Raw genomic sequence first — 21,864 nt, forward strand, 5'->3', positions numbered from 1 at the left:
ATCACGCCGTAATTTAAGTTTATTTTATCATTTGAAAATAGATAATACCGTAATTCCGGTTTGCAAAAAAATGTTTCTCTCCACATTAGGATTGGGTGAATGGGCTAACAAATAATAAGCTAGTTTGTTATGTATAGCATGAGGGAGAGGGCAAAACGGATGCCAACTCCTTTACATCTTGTATATTTGATTTTTTAAATGAAGAGTTATATGACCAAGAAAATGACAAACCAAAAATTTTACCACTTCGCAAAAATACGAATAATGCAGGAATCGCAAGAAAAATGTATAATGACCATTTGCCCATTACAGAAGACAAATTTAAGCACCTGCTGTCTTTTAGGACCGTTATTCACCTAGATTATCATGGTTTTTATGATTCGTTGAAGCACTAATTTTTTTTTGTTTTCAAAATATGGAAAATAGTTGTTTATTTTATTTTATATCAGAATGCTTATGTTACATGGTTGTTTTATTTCTTCGAAGAATAAATATTTTATTTTTCTTCTGTAATATTGTTCTTTGTGTGTAAAAAAGGCGTAAGAGAGCTGAAAATATGCTATCAAAACCTCGTAAGACCTGGAATTAAATACTATTTAAATTTCAAAAACTCGTATCTCGCGTTTTTTTTTCGAAAAATTTTTTTTCAATTTGATCACTGTCACAAATAATTCATTTCGTGGAACTACCCACATTAAAAAAAAAACAACTTTAAAAGTTATATTTTCTACTATGGGAAGTTTTAGGTGATTAGGTGACTAATTTTGAGACACAAGGTTTTGACATCTGAACGACGAATTGAGTTTTCGAATCAGTGGCTAGACGTTTGGAATGGTAAACTCGCTAAAGTCACACGGATTTATGTTACTTCAGTCTTTTGCTCTAGGTAAATTTTGATCAGCTTTCTCTATTTTTGACATGGTGTCATTCGCATTTAAACATTTTTTATCTACATTATTAGAGTTAGATTGTTTATCAAAATAATGTAGAAATTTTAAGCAAACTTTTTCCCTTATCCCATACGTTACACACACACTGGGTTATGATCAGTCGAGATATTAAAAACATTTATTTGTTAAATAATCTCTATTTCCTCATGCATTAAAACTTGTTGATCATAACAATATCCCGGATTATACAGATTATAAATTTTAATACGCAATTACGCTTGAAAGTGTACATGTATTTCTTAATGACCTGTATTTAATGCACACCAACTAAATATTATTTTTCTCAATTATCCTTGAGAAAAAATATAATTAAATGTAATTGTGTTAATTCAGCAGAATTACCTTTAAATGTTGCTTCTGATAATTCTTATTAATTGGTTATACAGTCATTGTAGTTAGTTTTAGAAATTGCTACTTGATTTTTAGAAGAGTCAAATTGTCTAATGGTAGATTCGTAGAAGTATACATTGTTTGCGTATTATCTAAAGAATATTGGTAAAGGAAATTACTTTTGAGACTGTATACTGGCTCCCCTTTTATTTAATTTATATGTTCTTCTTAATGTGCCTTCTCATTACTGAAGGTTGGCGATAATTACAGCAAATTGCTCCCTATATTGAGCTGTTATTAATAATTAATGGGTATCCAAGCTTATCCAGTCTCTTACATTCTTCAGTCACGATCATTTTCTTCATCCTGGACCTCTTTTTTCTTCCACTTTCCCTTCTATTGTGAGTCATAGTAAGTTATATTTTTATCCTCTGTAAATATGTGCCATATAATTCATTTTTCCAAATTTTAAAATGTTTAGGAGTTCTCACCCATCTTAGCAATTCATAATTGGTTATATGCTCAGATATTTAATATTCTTCCAAAAACCCACCAACCCACACTATCCGCCTCATACTTATAATTTCAAGAATCCAACTTTCCACTCCGTATAACATTATGGAATGCATTAATGTCTTTACAAATCGGTATCATAAATATGCAATCATAAGGTGCAGTTTATATTGTTTTTGTTCATTTTTTATCAAACGTACCCAGTATATTCTATAAGAGCTCATATTTTGACCTGGTGATAAAAATCGTTTGTTATTCAGCAACCAATATACTAGAATCTTTGTACGGGCTCTATTTGCTTGTTAAAAATACGAATATTAATGTCGGCATTTAGTGTACATGTAACAGCCATTTCTTTTATTTTATTTGTGTTCATTTTTAGCCCTAAATATCTCCTTCTAGGGTTATGATATTCAGAAGCCTTCAGCTCTGTCCGCAATATTGACGGTGTCGTCTGGACATCTTAAATTATCTTAAATTTTTTACCTATTCTCTGTTAATTTTTATTCTTTCGAGGGCATTTTGAAATATCTTTTCGAAATACATATTAAATAATAGTTGAGAAAATCCACAGTTTGGCGAACTTCTCTTTTTATTGGCATTTCTGTTGTCAGGCAGTCATCAAGTTTGATCGACGCCGTTTAATCCCAATACATGTTTTTGATAAGACCAACAGTGCTGGTCTATACCATGTTGTGTTACGTTTACTATGAGTTCTGTATGTTTTACTCAAACAAACGCTTTTTCATAGTCGATAAAACAGGGAAACAGAGATAATTTATATAGCAAATTATCAATTTTCTAAGAAGCACCGATAAAAAGGAATCTTATGGATCTACAAACACTCCGTCAAAGATTAAATGATGTGGCGTAAGGTCCACAGTCTAAAAATGAACCTCAAAATACGAAATTTATATAACTGATGGATTCGACCGTTACTTGTTTTTTCTTCACACTTCCACAAAACTTATTTCAATTTATTATCACTGCAACTGTTTCGATAGACTGCCTTTCTCAAGTGATCTATTTTTGGTATGAGTTTACACTTTATAATCTTCAACTGAATAAGTTGAGTACGGGAGAGCTGTTTGTCTCAAATTGGTAATTCAGAATTATATTTGAATTTTTTAATTTGTAAATTTTCATAAATTATTTCATTAAGGTCTTTGATTTTAAATGTGAAGAATTAAAAATTGGTCAATTAACGAATTATTATGGTCAAGGTGAAGTGCATTGGTAGAATCTATTATTGAAATCACTTTTGTGTTCTGCTATACGTTTGTTAAAAGTTCTACCAGCTTGACCGATGTATGTTTGTGGGCAATCGCCACATTTAAGTTTGTATACACCACTGTGTAAGTGCTTTTTTGTTTGACTCTTGTTGCTCATATATTGCTTATACAGTGATGAGTGCATTAAGAACCGGCAAAATAACGCAAAAGATAGAAAACATAATACGTTGTGAAATAAAAAGAGATGAAAGTAGTAGAGGTGGGAAATTATCGATAGAAACCTCTAATTTACATTACATTACATTAGGACTATCGATAGTTTCCCACCTTTAGACGTTAGCTTATGAGTTAGTTGTCGTCATAATATTACAAGTATGACGTCGAACATTAACATTTTTTAAATTTCGCATAAAGTAAAAACTGATTGAAGACAATAAAGCAAAGCTTAAGTAAACAGTTTAATTAGTAGTAATTTGATAATTAATTCTGTATTGACAAATACAGAATAACAAGCTATGATAATTCTGTATTGAGAAGAGTGTATGCGATGTCTTAAATCACAGTTTATTATTGATCAATACTTTAATTTTGGATAAAAACCTACTCATACTTAAACTGTTTTTACTCACATTACGTGATAACTATTAATATGGCCGAAGTCAACCAGCTCATAAGCTAACGTCTAAAGGTGGGAAACTTTCGATAGATCTAATGTAATGTAAAGTAAATTATAGGTTTATATCGATAATTTCTCACCTTTACTACTTGCATCTCTTTTTATTTCACAACGTATTATGTTTTCTATCTTTTGTATTATTTTGCCGGTTCTTAAGGCACTCATCCCTGTATATGAGCAACTAATATATTTGCTTAAGTTGTTGTTTGGTCTGAAAGCTGGTACTATTCCTTTCATTTTTAAGTGTTTGGCTATTTTTGTTAATATCTTGCCTGAAAGATTGAAACTCTAAAAGTTTTCAGTGTTTTATTGTTACTAAATTTATGCTAACACTGGGAAACACTTTGAAAAAAAATCTGGTATTTAGGCATGCTGGTTTCAAAACTTCAATTATTTTTTCCACCCCACAGTCTAGAATGTATTATAGGAATTACTATTTCTCCCCTATTAGCTAACACTAATTTTGTCTGATAGCTGGGATTTGATCAGCAAGAGTTGAATAATTTAGTATGAAATTTAGTGCTATCCAAAACCTTCAGATGTATTAGCATCAAAACCGCGTGAGAGAAACTTGCTTAAAAAGGGAGCTAAGGTAACTTATTTTCGATCAAGAGAAGGTTTGATTTTACAATATTTTTGAAGTGATGGTGGATTTGTGTATTGCCATATTATACGTGGAAACCAAAAACTGAAGAAAAAAAGCACGAAATAGATCAGAATGGAGAAGAATTCTGGAACGGGCAAGATCCAAAAAGGGTTGTCGAGCCAGTGATGATGATGATAATGTACGTGGTTTAATGACAGTTCTGGGAATGTCAGTTTATAAATGTGTTCTACTCCACAATGGAAATTTATTAAGTTCAGTCCCGATAAGCTATTCAGTTCTTTTGAGTGAAACATATGGAAATATAAGAGAGTTACTGATCTGTTACAATAACACATGCACCAATGGATAATTTGTATCGACCTTAAAATGATTAGCGTCCTCCTTGGACAGCAATGTACATATACAAAGTATCCCTATTTTTGAAGTGAAGCCTCTGTATTGGCTTGTATTACATTTTTCTGTGTAGTAAAATACTGAGGCGAGCATCACGAAACTAGCGCCACGAGAAGGCGTCGCGGGTAGCATCACAAAAAAGCGGTTCTTTACACCGAGTCACTCTTGATCAATTCGTTTTTAGTCATCATATATTTATTCTAATCAGGTAAAGCTAAAATGTATAGCTAAAGGTAGCTATACAGACGTTAAATGAGAAGTAAAAAATTTGAGAATATATATCAATAAAAGATTGAATATCGTAACGATTACTAAAATTTTAAAGTCATAAATGTCATCCAATCAATAGCAATATTGAATCATCTGTTTAAATATTTAATGACAGTTTACGTTTTAAAATCATTTCATATAGATACAATTGTTATTTTTAATTATCCTATTTAGTTTATATAATAATTAAATTTACTATCGTATGATATTTATTTATCGTTTATTATTAATTTAATATTTCGTCTAAATTTGACAGGTTTGTCAGAAGTAAACAACGTATGCTTTGTTAATACGTTAGCAGGTGGCGTTAGGAGCAAACATAATAATTTATTAAATTATTTTAATATAATATAATTTGTTTAAAATATAAATAGTAAATAAATCATTCCTTCATTTTATTTTAAAAATTTTAGTTGAATTTTAACAACAGACGAAACATTGTATGAAGCTTCGCGCTTGTCTACTGCGCCGCCTACTGTACCATCTTTTTATGTATGTGGGAAAGCAGACCTTGGGAAAAACATTGGCTACAGTCGAATTGTGTGTCAAGATCTGACCTCAAACATGGTGATGCAAACATTGTACATCTATCCTCCTCCTCTATCCTTTATCCTTCGTAAGGATGTGGTGACGTTATGCTAGTACTAAAGTGCCGTCAGAATAGCGGAGATTGCTGATTTTTCGGCCTCCGTCTAATATTCTTCATTGCCATCCGTCGAATACAATGCGCATGATGTGTACGCTATCTATATTGAATAACGTGGGAGAGATAATACATCCTTGGCGAACACCGGCTTTTAGTTTAAAATTATCGGAGTATATCTTGTTGACTCTTACGTTTGCTGTGTTGTTGATATACAGTTGTTTCAGTAGGTATATTAGATGTTCGTGGGTACCCATTTATCTTAGTATTCCCCACATTTTATGCCACTTTACATTATCGAAGTATATTTTTTTCAGTAGTCGACAAAGCACAAATATGTTTCTAGATTAAATTCTCTAGATTTTTCTATAATTTGTGTGAGATTGAGATTTTATTCTCGTGGGGCTCTTATTAGGGTCTTAGTATTGATTTTAATCTCTCGTTAATTATAGTTAGCAGAACTTTACTTGCGTGGGAAATCAAGGCTATAGTGCGGTAGTTATTACAGTCAGTTGGTGAGCCTTTCTTATAAATGTGTATGAAAGTGAGCTTACACAAATCATCTGGCCATTGTCCTGTGTTCCAGATTTCATTACACAGTTTGAACATTACTTCAATTCCTATGTCTCCCATTTCTTTAATTTCTTCCGCCGTGATTCCGTCTCCTCCATGAGATTTTCCATTTTTTAATTTTTTTATTGCGGTTTCTATTTCCGTTTTTAAAATATGTGGTTCCTTTTCGTCATTTATTTCTTCTGGAGTTACGTCTTCATGGTCACTTTGAAACAATATTTCACAATATTGTTTCCATGTCGCTGCTATGCCCTCTGGATTGGTGATGATCGTTCCCAAGTTATCTTTAATTATCTGCGTTTGTGGTTTGAAATCTTTAGTTAAGTATTTTACTTTGGCAAACAGTTCTCTAGATTCATGACGGTCGGCGTGTTCTTGTAGTTGTTTGCATATTTCTTTAATATGATTATTTTTTATTCTTCGACTTGATGATTTTATGCGTCTGTTTACATTTGCTATTTTATTTTCAGTTTCTGTTGAATTTGAAGCATTGTTTCTAATTTTTCTTCGTTCTTCTACTAGGTTAAGTGTCTCATCAGTCATCCAGTGTTTTTCTTTCCTTGGGTATTCTTTGGGGTTTGTAATATTTATGTACATCTATCACTTGTTAACAAAAAGAACATTATATTTAAACTTGCACATATAAAACTGAGTCTCATGAAATCATTCGTTCAAGCTTTTACAATTAAAGAAGTCTATTTCAAGTATGTCATTTCGGCATTTCCTAGCCTGTCATTTGAAAAAATAGAGTCCGATGTTTTTGATAGTCCAAAAGTTCGGCAGTTTCTTAAAGATAAATATTTCACCTGAACAATGCCAGAAATTGAAGAGAATGCTTAGTTGGCTTTAATTGTTAAAGACTTGGGAATACACGAACACATAATAACACTGAAATTGCCTAGAAGCTCTTGAAGTATTTCAAGTTGCTAGGTTGCAAAATCAGCATCAAACTGCATTGTTTACCTAGCCGACTTTTGTGATTTCCCCATAAATTTTGGTGCAGTCAGCGATGAGCAGGGTGGACAATTCCTTAAAAAAAATTAGAGTTCATGGAGCCACAATAACAAGGTAGATGGGATATACATATGGTGGCTGTCTATTGTTGCAGTATAAAGTGAGAATGTCCTCAGATTCAACATTCCAGAAAAAACTATAAGCAAAAATTTTTCTTTTAATAATATGTAATTACCGTTCGCTACTTAAACAATTATTTGTTTAAACACAATAATTTAACTATAATAATGCTTTTGTAAACAGTAATTTTTTAAACTAGGTAGTAGAAATATATGACAAATTTACTAACAGTCTATTTATTTAATTTTTCAGAAAATTGTTTTTCTAATTTTTTCAGAAAACTGTAGTGGTCGAAACCGGTCGTCGCCTACTAAATAAATAGATTGTGAGTAAGTCTGTCATATATATTTCTACTATCTAGTTTGAAATGGACTCACACGGGCGCTCATTTCATTATTTCAGTAATTTTTTAATTTAATTTCCTTTAATTGCACAATTTGTATAAATTCTTGGGGATATCCTCTAACATAAAAATTTGACGGAAAAATCTGCAGTTGTTTTTGGATTCAAAGGCCAAAAGTTAGTTGAAGTCACAGACTTAAGACAACATAATTGCTGTTTCGGTCTAACAGGAAAAGATATTATGAACAAGAAATCCGTTTTGTTTATATGTTTTTCGAAAAAGCTTACTGTTATGCTTTTTTTATCGTCTGATATAGAATTCATCCGAATTATAACGGTTATACATATAGTTTCAGATATGTTTTTCTCGGATATACCACTTTTTAATAATTTGATGTGTATGTCTCACACTTTTTGCCCCAATTTAATATGTTACATTGGTTTAGTGCCTTTTTCCAAATATTTATAATAGCACTGTCAGAATGTCCATCTCTACCAATAACTTATTGTAATATGACTTGCAGTTTCCTCAAATGTATTCAATAGCATTGAATTCGCAGTAATAATCAACACTTTATGGCCGCATTCTCTTAGTAGCTCATCAATAATATACACATTCTCTTTTCTGTTAATTTTTGCAATTTGTAATAGCACAGGTTTTGCGAGTTTCGGGTCATAGTTGATCTTGTTTGTTGTCAATCAGGTAATAATTTCCATTTTAGTTGAAACAGTGGAAGGTTGCTTTTATAAAGGAACACTGTTTTATGGAGCATTATCCATCACAATTAATAATGGGTCTTATACAGTTGGAGTTAATTGTTCACTTGTGTATTTAGTGAAAATTTTATTGTTCATTTCCCTATGATAATCAGTCAGTTTAGATTTTGAGTCAAATTGTAAATCTGCTTTGGTAACAAATCCTTTCGAAGAACCAGCTTTTACAATTAAAAAACGTCTACCACCACATCCTTCTGGTTTATGTACACTTTTAACACTGCTGCCTTGCCAACAAATTGTTTGCTCTTGGTAATTGCTCTTATTAAAGAGCAATACCGGTGAGCTTAATTAAAGCTATTCGATTATTGTCGTTTTGTATTTAAATCTCAATTATTTTCACAAAATGCTAACAGATGTTTTACCAATAAATACAATTATTTCTCCTTTAATTTATTACTTACACTTTTGCAGAGTAACATGCTTCTCTAAAATAAGATAATCGTCGTGATATTTTTAATGTAGCAGCTACTCTCTTGAATAACGAATTGTTGATAGATATGTATTTTAATAAACGTACATACATTTCAATATGTTACTTGTTGAACACCAAAATGGCTCCAAAGCCCTTCCATTCATTTTTTCTAATTCAAAATTCTCATTCAAAACTCATTTAACACAAGTTGTTGTGCTTGAGAATTCAATGGTTTACCAGGCATACTCTAAAAACAAAAACCCTTAAAAATACTTTATGTCACTTTCTTGACCTGGTTTTATCCGTATTAAAATACCTAAATATCAATTTGAAGGTTAGAATAAATATTATATTATTCGCCATTAGCTAATAAATAAATTGGTATCCTAATAAATCGAACACGAAGGTAACAGTTAGTCGTTATAACAACTTTTTGTTAAAAAATATGTATGTTCAAAGTACGAAAAATTATTGAATATTTAAATGGCACGATAATTGATACACACACTACAAACGCTCTCAAAATCAAACTTACTTAATTGCCAATAGGTGAATCAATCACCGACCATCGTTCTGTGGTTGTCTTTATTCGATGTATGCTGTTGTGTATGGACAGACGACTTAAGTTCATCGATTTTATCTTTGTGAGTAGGAAAGAGACGTAATATAAAAAATAATTCGCGAATGTTGTCATACTTGTGCATACATCCAGTGGATGGACTGTATATAATAGCTTATTCCAGTTTTCCTTTGCATTCTTTTTTTTTATTTACAAAAAACCCGCTTTAACCTAATAAGGTTATTAGCGGAACGGTAACAATTAATTACACTTTAGTTATTAAATTACAATCTTTTAAAAACAGAAGCAGTTTATCAATATTGTTATTTGAGTTTAAAATGTCTTTAAGATTGTTTGGTAGATGGTATTTATTTCTATGGATATTAAACTTTTCGCACTTTTCCACTAGCACATGCTTTACTGTAAGAGGTGAACCGATGTGATCACAAATTGGGTGTTCTTTTTTAAACACATGTTCATGGGAAAACTGGGTATGTCCAAGTCGTAAACGGGAAATGATCATTTGCTTTCGTCTAGATACATCGGGTGGTTGCCATAGTCCAATTTTATTTTTTATTTCCTGAAGCTTTGGTGGTGTGGATTTTCATTTATTGTCCCAGATCTCGAAAATATGTTTCATAAAGTAGTTTTTTAGATCCATACTAACAGATTGGAGAGACATTTGGGTACTGTTAATATTTATGGCTTCTTTGGCATTTCGGTCGGCTGCTTCATTACCTGCTATTCCGACGTGTGATGGGACCCAGAGAAACTTGATACTTATATCTTTAGTATGTAATTTCTTTAGTTCTTCCTTTATTAGTAAAGCTAATGGATGCTGGGTGTATATTTTCTTGATTAGGTGTAGTGATGACATAGAATCTGTCACGATTAACATTTTGTTCACCTTATTCGCATTTGCCTGTAGTAATGCTTGGTAGATTGCATAAAGTTCTCCTGTGAATATGGTTGCAGTATCTGGAATTCTATGTTTGCGAATCTCTGTGTTGTTAATTATTGCCACACCGACGCCATTTTCAGTTTTAGAAGCGTCTGTGTAATATACTGTGTAGTCGGAATGAGAGTTAATTAGATCTATGAAGTGTTGTATGATAAGATTGGAGTTAATGCTATTTTTTTTGGAATTGTAATAATTTGGAATTGTAAGTTGAATATTGGAATTTTTACAATACAATATGGACATGAGGATATATTATTGTATTGATATGAGGGTGGAAATTGCTTCCAGTTAAGTAGTTTGATTGCATGATGGATTCTGCGGGAATATGGAAGATTGAAATTTGACGAGTCATTCATCATAGATATGTTTAAAATGTTATTTATTGGAATTCTTTTATTTACATGTATGAAGGGATCTTAGAATTAATGCCATTTCGACATAAAAGAACTAACTGCTGAATATGACTTTTACAATTTAACTGTTAATCAAATATCGTTCCTAGGAATTTTATTTCGTTTGTATAGGAAAGATTTTGATTCTCAAGAGTGAGGTTTGGTTTATCCTCGACATGTTTCTTTGAAAATAGTATACATTTTGTTTTATTGGAACAAAAACTAAAACCAGACCTTAGGGACAAATTTACTAGTTTATTTAAGTGTTCTTGTAATATTGACGCCTTATTATTAACGTTCTTGCCTTTGATGTAAAGAATCAGGTCATCAGCATATAGTCTTGCCTGAATAGGTTTCGCAATGATTTTTATTATATCGTTTATTGGTATTAAAAATAGACTAGGACTGATAATCGATCCTTATGGGATTCCATTTTGTTGTTCTCTAATATAAGATACAGCACCGTTTGCTCGGACTTGAAATGTTCTTTGAGTTAAAAAATTGATCATGTAGGCCAAAATATTTCCTTGATATCCCAGGTTTTTTAGAATGTTCAATATACGGTGTTTCCATACTGTGTCAAATGCTTTAGTTACGTCAAAGTAAATTGCCATACATTTTTGGTTATCTTTAAAATCTTCGTGAATAGCGTTTTCCAGATCGATAATATTGACGTTTGTAGATCTGCCTGGTCTAAATCTAGCTTGTTCGATGAGAAGTTGATCATTATGTTCCAAGGTCCACATTAATCTTTTGTTAACTATTTTTTCCATAAGTTTACATGAGAAACATGTTAATGAGATAGGCCGATATGAATCTGGGTGTAATCTATCTTTATTTGCTTTGATATGCCATGATTCTTGTTTGCTTTTTTTATGATTCTTCTGGCTTCAGTTCTACGTTTTTTGTACTCTGTTAATAGATCAATACTTTTGTACTTTTTGTATCGGTTCCAAATTGTCTTACTTAATTTAATAGCGACTTCACATTGTGTATTTCACCAGGGAACTGGTTTGTGTTTTTTTTAAAGTTGAGATTTTCCTATGGATTTATTAGCAGTATCAAGTATAAGCTGATTGAAGCACGTGAGTGTGTCATCAATGGAGTCTGAAATTTTAATCTGATTCATTCTATCTGATATCATTTTCTCAAATTCAATCCAATTTACCTTTTTTAGTTTCCATTTTTGAGTTGGTATTGTGTTTGTGTTTAAATTAACGGTATGTTTTATTAAGATTGGGAAGTAATCACTACTATATAAATCTTTTAGTGCTGCCCAATGGAATTGGGTGAACAACGAAGATTCATATATGGTGAGATCAATGGCGGAAAATATTCCCGGAGCCATATTGAATCTTGTTGGAAAGCCGTCGTTGAGTAAGTATAGGTTCATAGTGTTAAAAACGTTTTCTAAAATATTTCCCCTCGATGTTGTTTTATTTGATCCCCATGTAATGTTATGGCCATTAAAATCTCCCGTGATTATTCGAAGTGAGGGAATTTGTTGGAGAAGATTAAGTAATTCAGATTTAGTTAGAGTTTGAACTGGTGAAATATAGATGCTACAAATATTGACCTTTAGTGGGCCAGTACTATTATGGCTACTGCTTCGATATTAGTTATGAGGCTTATTTTTTGGACATGTATATTTGACTTTATATATAGAGCTACTCCTCCACTAGCATAATTCTGATTGGATCCATTGGTGCAAAATCAAGTGTAACCTTTGATGTTGTGCATTGTATTATTTTTAAAGTGGGTTTCTTGTAAAGAAATAAGATCTGGTGCATGCTTTGCGAGAAGAAGCTGTAGCATGGTTAAATGGGTATAATACCCATTTAAATTCCATTTTAATTACTATTGAAGGCGATTTATTATTTAGTTGAAACACATGAATCACTATCGGGTTTAGATGTTTCATGTTCTAATAGTTTTTCTAGCTTTTTGAGCAGTCATGTAATTCGGGTTTTTAATTTTGAGTCAGTAAAATAAGCATGAGTGTCTACAAGCATTTTAATTAGTGATGTTAAATCTGGTGTATAATCCTTTTTGGATGTAGAACTACTTTTAATACCTCCCTTGTGAAATAGATTGGTTGATTGTTCTTCTGTTGGAAATGGGGTTTGAGGTAGATATCTTTTGGTTGAGGTTGTTGATATTTCCGTTGTTGGAAGGGTCACATTTGACACCTCCATCAAATTTATTGGAATAGGAGAAGTTAGTGAATTATTTTCGTGGTTGTCTATTGTTGAAACCTGCGAAGTGATATTTTGAGGTGGATTAGCAGTTGGAGTAGTATTTGGTATATTAGAATTGATTAGGGGAAAGGTTTCTGATAAACATTCTGAGGAAAGATGGCCATTTTGTTTGCATTTGAAACAAAGCGATTGGTCGCTGGATAAAAATATTTTGTAGCTAACATTATTATGATTGACCACGATAAAATCAGGTATGGTTATATTATCACATTATCTATCATAAGGGTTCTATGTATACTTGACGCCTAAAACTAAGTATGTGGCTATATTCAGGATTTGTAGCTCCAATTCTCAAATATGTTATTGGTGATATCAATTTCAGGCCTAGGTTCTGGAGAAGATTGCTCAATATTTCATGTGGTATTGTTGGATTAACATCAGATAAGAGAAGACGTTCTGAAGGGGTGATTAGTCTGCGTGCTAGAAGTACTTCATTGTTTATTTTAACGGATCCTGTTTTATTGAGAAAATCATCAACTACAGCTTTACTGGAAAGGTAAATGTAGACTCGGTTATTAGAGATTCTTGACGAATAAATAATATTTTTTGGTTGAACGAGTGGTCCTAGTTGTAATAGATAATCTTGCAATTTTGCACCATTAATTGAACTGAAGATGATGGCTTGTTCATTTAGCGGAAATTTTGGACTAGTTTGTTGAGATATGACAGTAGAGTACATTGGATTACTTTGAGAAGTGATAGGAATTTCCATTGTTAATAAACTATTATTCATCATTTAATTTTACTTGAACACTTTGTTTTAATTATAATCATATTCAAGTACGACTCTGATTTTAGTTGTTGTTGATAAAAAACCAGTTCGGTGTTGTGTTGATATGATGATTTTATTTAGATCGATTTCCAAAATAAATATATTATTTCAATCTAATTAATGTTCTTCTACTCACGTTTTTAGGTCTTCGTACAACACTAACTTTATTAAACAGGTATATCATTTTTAATAATGGACAGTGGAAGTGTGACGTCACAACTGTCAATTACTTTCCAAACAAAAGTTGAAATGCCCAATCTCAAGACTTTTTAATTTCTATAAAGTTAACATTTTGCTTCCTCTGCTGCTTTTTCTTTTAAGTATAGTGTTTTTTACGATAATACCATTATAATTCAGTGTTCTATTTCTATGAAATGTAGTTTAAAAGTTTAAATTAAAGACATTCTAACCTTACTTTATTGATATATGCATTTTATTGTTTTTTTTATAAAACAACATGCTTTATTATTTACACAACTGTGTAAAATTGTTGTAGTAACTATTAGAATACTTAGATATTGCAAAAAGCGGAAAGATTCTGTACAAAAAATTAAAAAATAGCGAAAAATACAAATTATCCACACTAAACAAGGTTTGGTTGGAAAGTGAAACTGTCAGATGTCAATAAAATCTACGTCATCATTTCCACGGTCCATTTACTATGGTGAAATAGTATAAAATTGAGAATATATCGGAGCTGAAATTAAACACACTTTGTGGTTCGAAATTAGGTCCGGTTTCTCCCTGTGCATTCTTGTTTGTTTTAAGATTCATATTTTCAACAGCTTTTGTCTTTAACCATTATATCTGTCCTTGACAAGGTTATTACTGGGATTCTTGTCAATAGTTTTTTTACTGCGGACAATATTTATCCCTTTTTCTAATCCCCTACCTGATATTTATTGAGGCGTACAAGTTCTAATTTTTATCCTCTCCTTTTAGTTACTTGATAAACGTATAACGGACTCTCCTCGTCGGCAAATGGACTCAGCGTTTTACTCTAGAGAAAAAGTAATACAACACCAGTATAGAAGCTTAGCCTTAAAATATAATTTACCAAACCATCTAGATTAGTTGTTATTAGTGTTGACATTTTAACAATGACTTTTCAAATGTATGTTTACTATTTCTTATTTTGACTTCCCTTATTATCTAGTGTATGGTCACCTTAACTCGTGTAAATTAAAATCCTCAATAACAATGGAATTTGCCGCTATTTTAAATTGTTTAGTTTCTGTTTGTAATTAACTTTCGAACAGTTTATAGCGTGTTTTTTATTTGTTCCAACAATAATGACACATTTTATACAAAGGCATCAAATAAACAACTTCATTAAAATACGACCATACACATCTAGTGATAATATTAATAATATTGTATGGCATTTGTGCCGGGGAGATAATTTCAAATTGTTTTGGCGCCAAGTTCATCTTTAATGCTGCTTAAAGTAACTCTAGTACAAAACCAAAATTTTAGGCACTAATTTTTGAGAAATGATAATTGAGTTTTAACGATAACAATGTTGCCAGGTGGTGATTATATATATTAACTTCTTTTATCTGTGTACTACGGTCGCCACATCTCGAACATTCTGGTGTAATGGGTCATCATTCGGAGAGATGCATCCGTTTGTACACTACAGAAAGAACTTATTAGATGTTTGTTATTTACAGAGACACACATGTCATTTACTTACGTGTTTTATTTAATGATTTTCATGTTCTAATCTAACCAGTTTATTACTCTTTCATATTCTTTAAACATTTGTGCAGTATGTGCAGCTCATTTCCTATTTTATACAAATATAAAAATATTAGAAATAATAATTAATATAATAAATTGTAACCCTATAAACAGGTGCGCATATGGAATAGCGACTTAAGAGTGATTTGATTCTTTGTCTCCCCCAATATTAAATAAAGTTTGATAGTTATATTTTCTCAAAACTTGGTACCGACATTAAAAATTTATTAATCTTATTGTTTTGTTACAGGAAAATGAGACTGCTATTAGTGATGTCACTTATCTCAACATTAGAAGCTCTCCATTGTGACAAAGAGTTTAATTTCATTGATTCAGTATATGAGAAAGGCTATGACATCATTTGCCAAGGACTTACCAACAATTACACAACGCTCCTAAGTGACATTCACATCAATTACGAAATAAGTCTAACAATGGAAAACTGTACTTTGACAGGAGTCAGTTCAGATCTCTTCAAAAACGTGGATAACATCAAACGCTTAAGTATATCCAACTCAACTTTCTCGTTTCCTCCAACTGAACGCATCTTCGAACATGTCAACCAATTGGAGGAGCTGGTGGTGATAAATACGAGGTTCAAACCTGGTGCAACTTTTATGGCAGATTTACCAAATTTAACTAAGTTAATATTAAGACAGAATAGTTTAAATAGTTTAGAAAAAAACTCTTTCAACGAGCTTGCAAAACTACAACGTTTACAAATAACACAGAATAACCTAGTAGATATAAGCAGTTTATTTTTATGTGGTAACAAATATTTAAAATCGTTAAATTTTTCTGATAACAATATAGAGCACATGGGTGAAGTATTCTTTTGCGAAGATCAAGTAACTGAACCAGTGTTTTCGGTCAACAGTGCTAAACGAGCTGTAGGAGCTAGCTTCACTTACTGGAGGCCGAGTGTCACATTCACAGATCTATACGAAATCGATTTTAGTCACAACAATATTGAATACTTAAGCAATTCATTTGCTTTTTTGAAATCCTTAAAGGTAATAAAGCTACAAGGGAATAAAATAACCAAATTAAACAGTTCGCATTTCTCTTTCTTGGATTATTTAGAGGAGCTGAAAATTAACGATAACGCTATAAACAGTATAGAGGATGATTTGTTTAATGGTAAGAGTTATTTAGAAAAGCTTGATTTGTCCAATAATAAAGTCAGTCAGCTCAATTTGCAGTATTTTAACAGTCTTAAATCCTTAAATTTAGGAAACAACGAATTTGATATAAAGTATCTTTTAAGCATTAACACCACAAACGTATTAAAAACGTTAAAGTTATATAAAAATAATATAACAAACATACCGCCTAACACATTCACTTATTACGCTTACTTAAAACACTTGGATCTGAATAACAACCATATTAAACTAGTGGATTTATCATTCCACGGGCTGACAAATTTAACTCATCTAGAAATTAGAAACAACAGTATTGCAACTATTCCAAAAAATGTTTTTAAAACCTTAAAAAATCTGAAGATTTTAGACATTTCCCAAAACGAACTAAGTGTTATCCATAATAATGACATTTTTGTTGACCAGAAAAATTTAGAAATTTTAAATCTCTCACGTAACTCTCTAACGGAACTGAACTACCCGGTTTTTAAAAACTTAAAGAATCTGAACACTCTTGATGTAACATACAATAAGTTACATGCTATTGAGTACGACAAACTAATGACCAGTTTACCGTCACTGATTTTGTTAGATGTCAAGTTTAATGACTTATCCTGTGCTCTGTTATCCAAATTAGTGGACTATTTGAAGTTTAAAAATGTGTCGTACACTCTACAAAAGAACGAGATAACAGATAAGATGAATATTGGAGGAATATTCTGTAGAGATGAAGAAGCTGGTGCGTTGAGTCGTCCAAAGGAAACTCACGTAATGTTTAACATTTCTTTGGGCCTGGTTATTATTCTTCTTGTGGTCGTTTTGGGAATTGTCGCTTTCAAAGTTCATATTTACTTGAAGCGAAGGAACTATATGGCTGATGAGTTTGAGTTAGTGGAGGACTGACGGAAGTAAAAAAATAGTAGGTGAAAACAAAGAGTTATCCAGGTTCGTAGCAAATCTGGTCAAAATTTCTCTCTCACATATCTTTTACTCATTGTTTTAACCATTCTTTGTTGTCAGGTTTATCTTGGGCATCTCCTTTTACTTCTTCTGTATTCATATTCGCCCAGTATGTTTAAATATCTGTTCCATATAAATTGTCTGATATAAATCACTAATATCAATTCTTTATCTAGAACTTTTTGAAATACTTCTTGCTCTTCTTCTCTAAGAAATCTACTCAGTCATTAATGGATTCATACATCTAAGGAAGGTTGTCAGTCTATCTTTTCTGCGTTCTTTCTATACTTCTTCTATATTTTTGTAATTTATCTCTTGTTATTTTATCACTGTGGTCTCCTACATTCTCCTCATGTTTTTTCTTCGAATGCCGTCTGTTATTAACCGGTCGTACCGCAGCCAGTTAGCTTAATTTACATCATTAATTTATTTATGATACCCATTCCAGAATTTTGGAACCCTGTACTAGCCTATCAAGAGAGGAGTAGGTCGCAAACATATGTCGTGACTACAGAATATAAAGAACTGGTCAGGTATAAATAACAGTGGAGAGCTTTTGCATGCCGCAAAAGACACACGTCTGGCCTTAAGATAATTCACCAACGCACTATAGGTGCACTATAGGTAGAAGTACTGGCTTATACAGGTCTAGTAGATAGATACAAGATGTTTTTAAAGTTACTTGGTAGTCTCTAAAAAGTGTTTGTCGCTTGCAATCTAGTGACTCATAATCCTACAGGATATCGTTGACTGTTTCATATTCTCTACTGAATATTCTGTAACTTAAGTCTCCATCAAATAGCCTTATGGCGTTAAGGTTTCCTTTGACTGGCACATGTACAGTAAGGAAGCTATTATGCTTTTGAGCTAAGTACTTTAGCCCTATTAGCGCTTGCCCATTTTGCCATGTATTTTACTAAAGACCTAGAGCAAGCCAACAAAAGATGTCCCAGAATTGACACTAAGATTGTGTTAGGTAATATGAATGCAAGAAAAGAACGAAAGCGAATTTTGAGTTTTTAATGCTTACTATAGAAAAGCATAGCTTATTATAGAAAATAAATGGAATGTACAAAAGCTGAGAGATAAAACAATTGTAGAGCGGTACTCAGAATAAATTATCAACAGGCTAGGGATAAAAATGTAAATGAAGAAGGCAAAAAGATATAGACACCTAATAAACCAAAATAAAGAAAGATATTGAAGGAATAGCAAAAAATGAAATAGGAACAGAAAATTGTGCCTGTTTAAATCATTAATTTGGCGATGAAAAGAAGGAAATAAAGCCTACAGAAAGATCCTTGACCGACGAACTAGAAAAACTGTAGAGAATTACCAGAAAATAAGAAGACATAAAAAGAGGATACACAAAAGAAAAAAACGAAACCACTTAAGTAATGAACTTAAATATATAGAAAACGTTAACAGAAAAGAATTCAAGGTAACCACAGGCCAATGCACAAGTCAGAATGATGAACTAATACCTACAAGAAAATATGTATTAAATAGATGGGTGGAATACTTTAACCAGGCACTTAATAGAGGAAGAGAGGAGGAGAGAACCTGAAAGATGAAAGAGACGAGGTAAGCGTAACATACGAAAGAAATAAGGAACCACCAACGATTCTTGAAGTTAAAGTTGCTGGTAAAAAACTAACCAGAAACAAAAACTCGGAATAGATAGCCTCTTAGCTGAACTATATAAAGAAAGTGGCGACGATATTATATTACCACTACAGCAGCTTATAACCATAGAGAATATCTAAACAACTTACGTTTCGCCGATGATATACTTATAATAGCTGAAGATCTAGGTATGGCAAGAGAGATGGTACAGGAACTCGTTGTGGCTACAGAAAGTGTAGGTTTAAATATAAATATCTCGAAAACAAAAATCATGACCAATTTGGTACCCAACCAGAACATCAGTATTGGTGGGAAAGAAATAGAACTCGTAGATAGATATAAATACCTGGGACATGAAATTATGATTGGCAGGGATAACCAGACTCATGAACTGAAGAGAAGAATCGGCCTTGGGTGGGCAGCATTTGGAAAACTGAGAGAAACTTTTAAAAGTGAGCTGCCCACATGCCTAAAGAGAAAGGTATTTGATCAGTGCGTCCTCCCAGTCTTGACGTACGGAGCAGAAACACTTACCTTAACAAAAGCAGCAGCTACCAAACTGAGAGTCACGCAGAGAAGAATGGAGCGGTCCATGTTAGGAATAACTCTGCGAGACAGAATAACCAACGAAGACATCAGGAGAAGAACCGGAGTGACTGACATCATCGAGAAGATAGCCAGACTAAAATGGAGATGGGCAGGACACATAGCCAGAATGACAGATGGGCGATGGACAAAGAGGTTATTGGAATGGAGGCCAAGGGAAGACAATAGAAGCGTCGGTCGACCACCTACAAGATGGACTGACGATTTAAGAAAACTCAATAAAAACTGGATGAGAGCGGCGCAAGATAGACGGGGTTGGAAACATGAGGAAGAGGCCTATGTTCAGCAGTGGACTCTTGAGGCTGGATGATGATGATGAGACGGACTATGCATTTAAATGGAGCATATAAAATATTTTCCACAATACTATGCCACCGTCCAGCACCATATGCAGAACGAATAGTAGGAAAATACCGGGTTAAACAAATAACGAGCTGCGCTAGGGAGACCCTCTTTCCTATATACTGCTTAATCTGGTTTTGAAAAAAGTAATACTATATATATTTAGGGATTCTACAGTATTCACTGCCTTCCCTCGCTCAACCGTTTCCATCTCTCTCTGTTGTTCCATTCTCCATCGTTTAGTCCTCTCTTACTCATGGCGTCGTCTACTTCGTTCCTCCAGGATTTTCGGGGTCGTCCTCTTTTCCTCCTTCCTATGGGGCTCCATTCGGTTATTCTTTTTATCCATCTGCTGTCGCTAGCTCTTCTTACATGTCCATACCACTTTAGTCTTTTTTGTTCTATATATGTTAGTATGTCTGTTTCTATTGATGTTCTTTGCTTTATTTCGTCATTACTTCTCCTATCCATTCTTGTTACTCTGCAGCATCTTCGCAGGCATTCCATCTCTGTTGCTATTATCTTACTGCTGTTTTTCTTGTTTATGATCCAATTTTCGGCCCCATATGTCATGCCACAAATCACAACTACTGGCTCATTATATAACAAATCAGTACAAATCCTTGATAGACTCATTGGTCACAGAACAAATGAAAGATCCAGAGTAAGGTTCTCTAATAATAGGTATGGATAAATACATGAGAAATATGGGAATACGTCTTGAAGGAGGAAAACAATGGATAGATATGGCTTGAGACAAATTATTAAGGAGGCTAGGACCCACGTAGGATTATAAAGACAGAATGATGATGATGTATTTTAATGGATATATTTTCCCATTGACAATATGGTGTATGTTAAAGACAGGCTTTTTACCATCGTATACGGTCTTTTTAGCACTGCTACGGCTGGTTCTGGGCCAAAGTATTTTGTGCATGATCCTCTTTCGCAATACTTTCTATTCCTCGATGAGCGGGAAGCCACATCAGTGTGACAATTTTCTTTTTGTTTATTATTTACATAATAAGAAACAATACCAAAAGACTGACGGTTCTGTGTACTGTACCATAGTACAAAACACAGGTGAAACGAAAGATACACATACTTGAAATTTGTTGATAAGACTTTACCTAATACTAGTAATTCTATCCGTTGCATGCGACAGAAGGTTCAATCAATGGCAATCTGCAATCACTCGTTACATTTTAAAACAATAAACTTCTTTCATCTAAACCAAGTAAATATAAAGTATGATCTGGTACTCTTCTGACTCTTCTGATAATTTTTCTACTATATCCTGTATATATATACTTTTTGATGACACGCTTTATACATTATATCTACTACCTGTCTCATGTCGTTGTATTTGATGAGTCATATGCTAGGATTCGGCTAGTTGTTTATTTTATACTCAGCCAGAGGCCTTCTTCAGGTCAATAAAGCAAATTTTACCTTATAGTGTGTCTATTATCATCCATAGTGTCATGTGATATCTCGTATACCGCTATACGTTCATAAATAACGAAATGATGTGTAACCACCTTTTGGTAGTCGCTTTGTTTGTTTTTTTTCTATCCTAATATATTAATTATATCCTCCCCCTTCATTTGCTATGTCGCATGTTAGGATTCGGTCAGTTGTTCATTTTGTACTCAGCCAGAGGCTTTCTTTAAGACAATAAATCAAAATTTGTCTTACAGTAAATACATTT

At 32.7% G+C, this 21,864-nt stretch overlaps 2 protein-coding genes across 7 annotated transcripts in view; one reads left to right on the top strand and one right to left on the bottom strand.

Annotated features, from left to right (window-relative positions):
• Positions 1 to 19,134, top strand: part of LOC140445258 (uncharacterized) — an 81,994-nt gene extending 62,860 nt beyond the window's left edge. For 2 of the 6 annotated variants that reach the window (XM_072537171.1, XM_072537170.1), the window contains 2 exons: positions 11,975 to 12,081; positions 15,728 to 19,134. In XM_072537171.1, the coding sequence (XP_072393272.1) occupies positions 11,984 to 12,081; positions 15,728 to 17,522 (1,893 nt within the window). In that variant the 5' untranslated portion in view covers positions 11,975 to 11,983 and the 3' untranslated portion in view covers positions 17,523 to 19,134. Of the gene's footprint in view, positions 1 to 7,538; positions 7,591 to 11,974; positions 12,082 to 15,727 lie in introns of all 6 variants that reach the window. The other 4 variants (XM_072537172.1, XM_072537173.1, XM_072537176.1 and 1 more) reach the window with 3 other exon arrangements.
• Positions 9,956 to 10,555, bottom strand: LOC140446343 (ribonuclease H1-like). The gene has a single exon (XM_072538886.1). It carries the CDS (start codon positions 10,553 to 10,555, stop codon positions 9,956 to 9,958), a length of 600 nt encoding a protein of 199 aa, XP_072394987.1.
• Positions 19,135 to 21,864: the final 2,730 nt, after the last annotated feature.

This window comes from Diabrotica undecimpunctata, chromosome 7 (assembly GCF_040954645.1).
Source record: "Diabrotica undecimpunctata isolate CICGRU chromosome 7, icDiaUnde3, whole genome shotgun sequence".
NCBI lineage: Eukaryota > Metazoa > Arthropoda > Insecta > Coleoptera > Chrysomelidae > Diabrotica > Diabrotica undecimpunctata.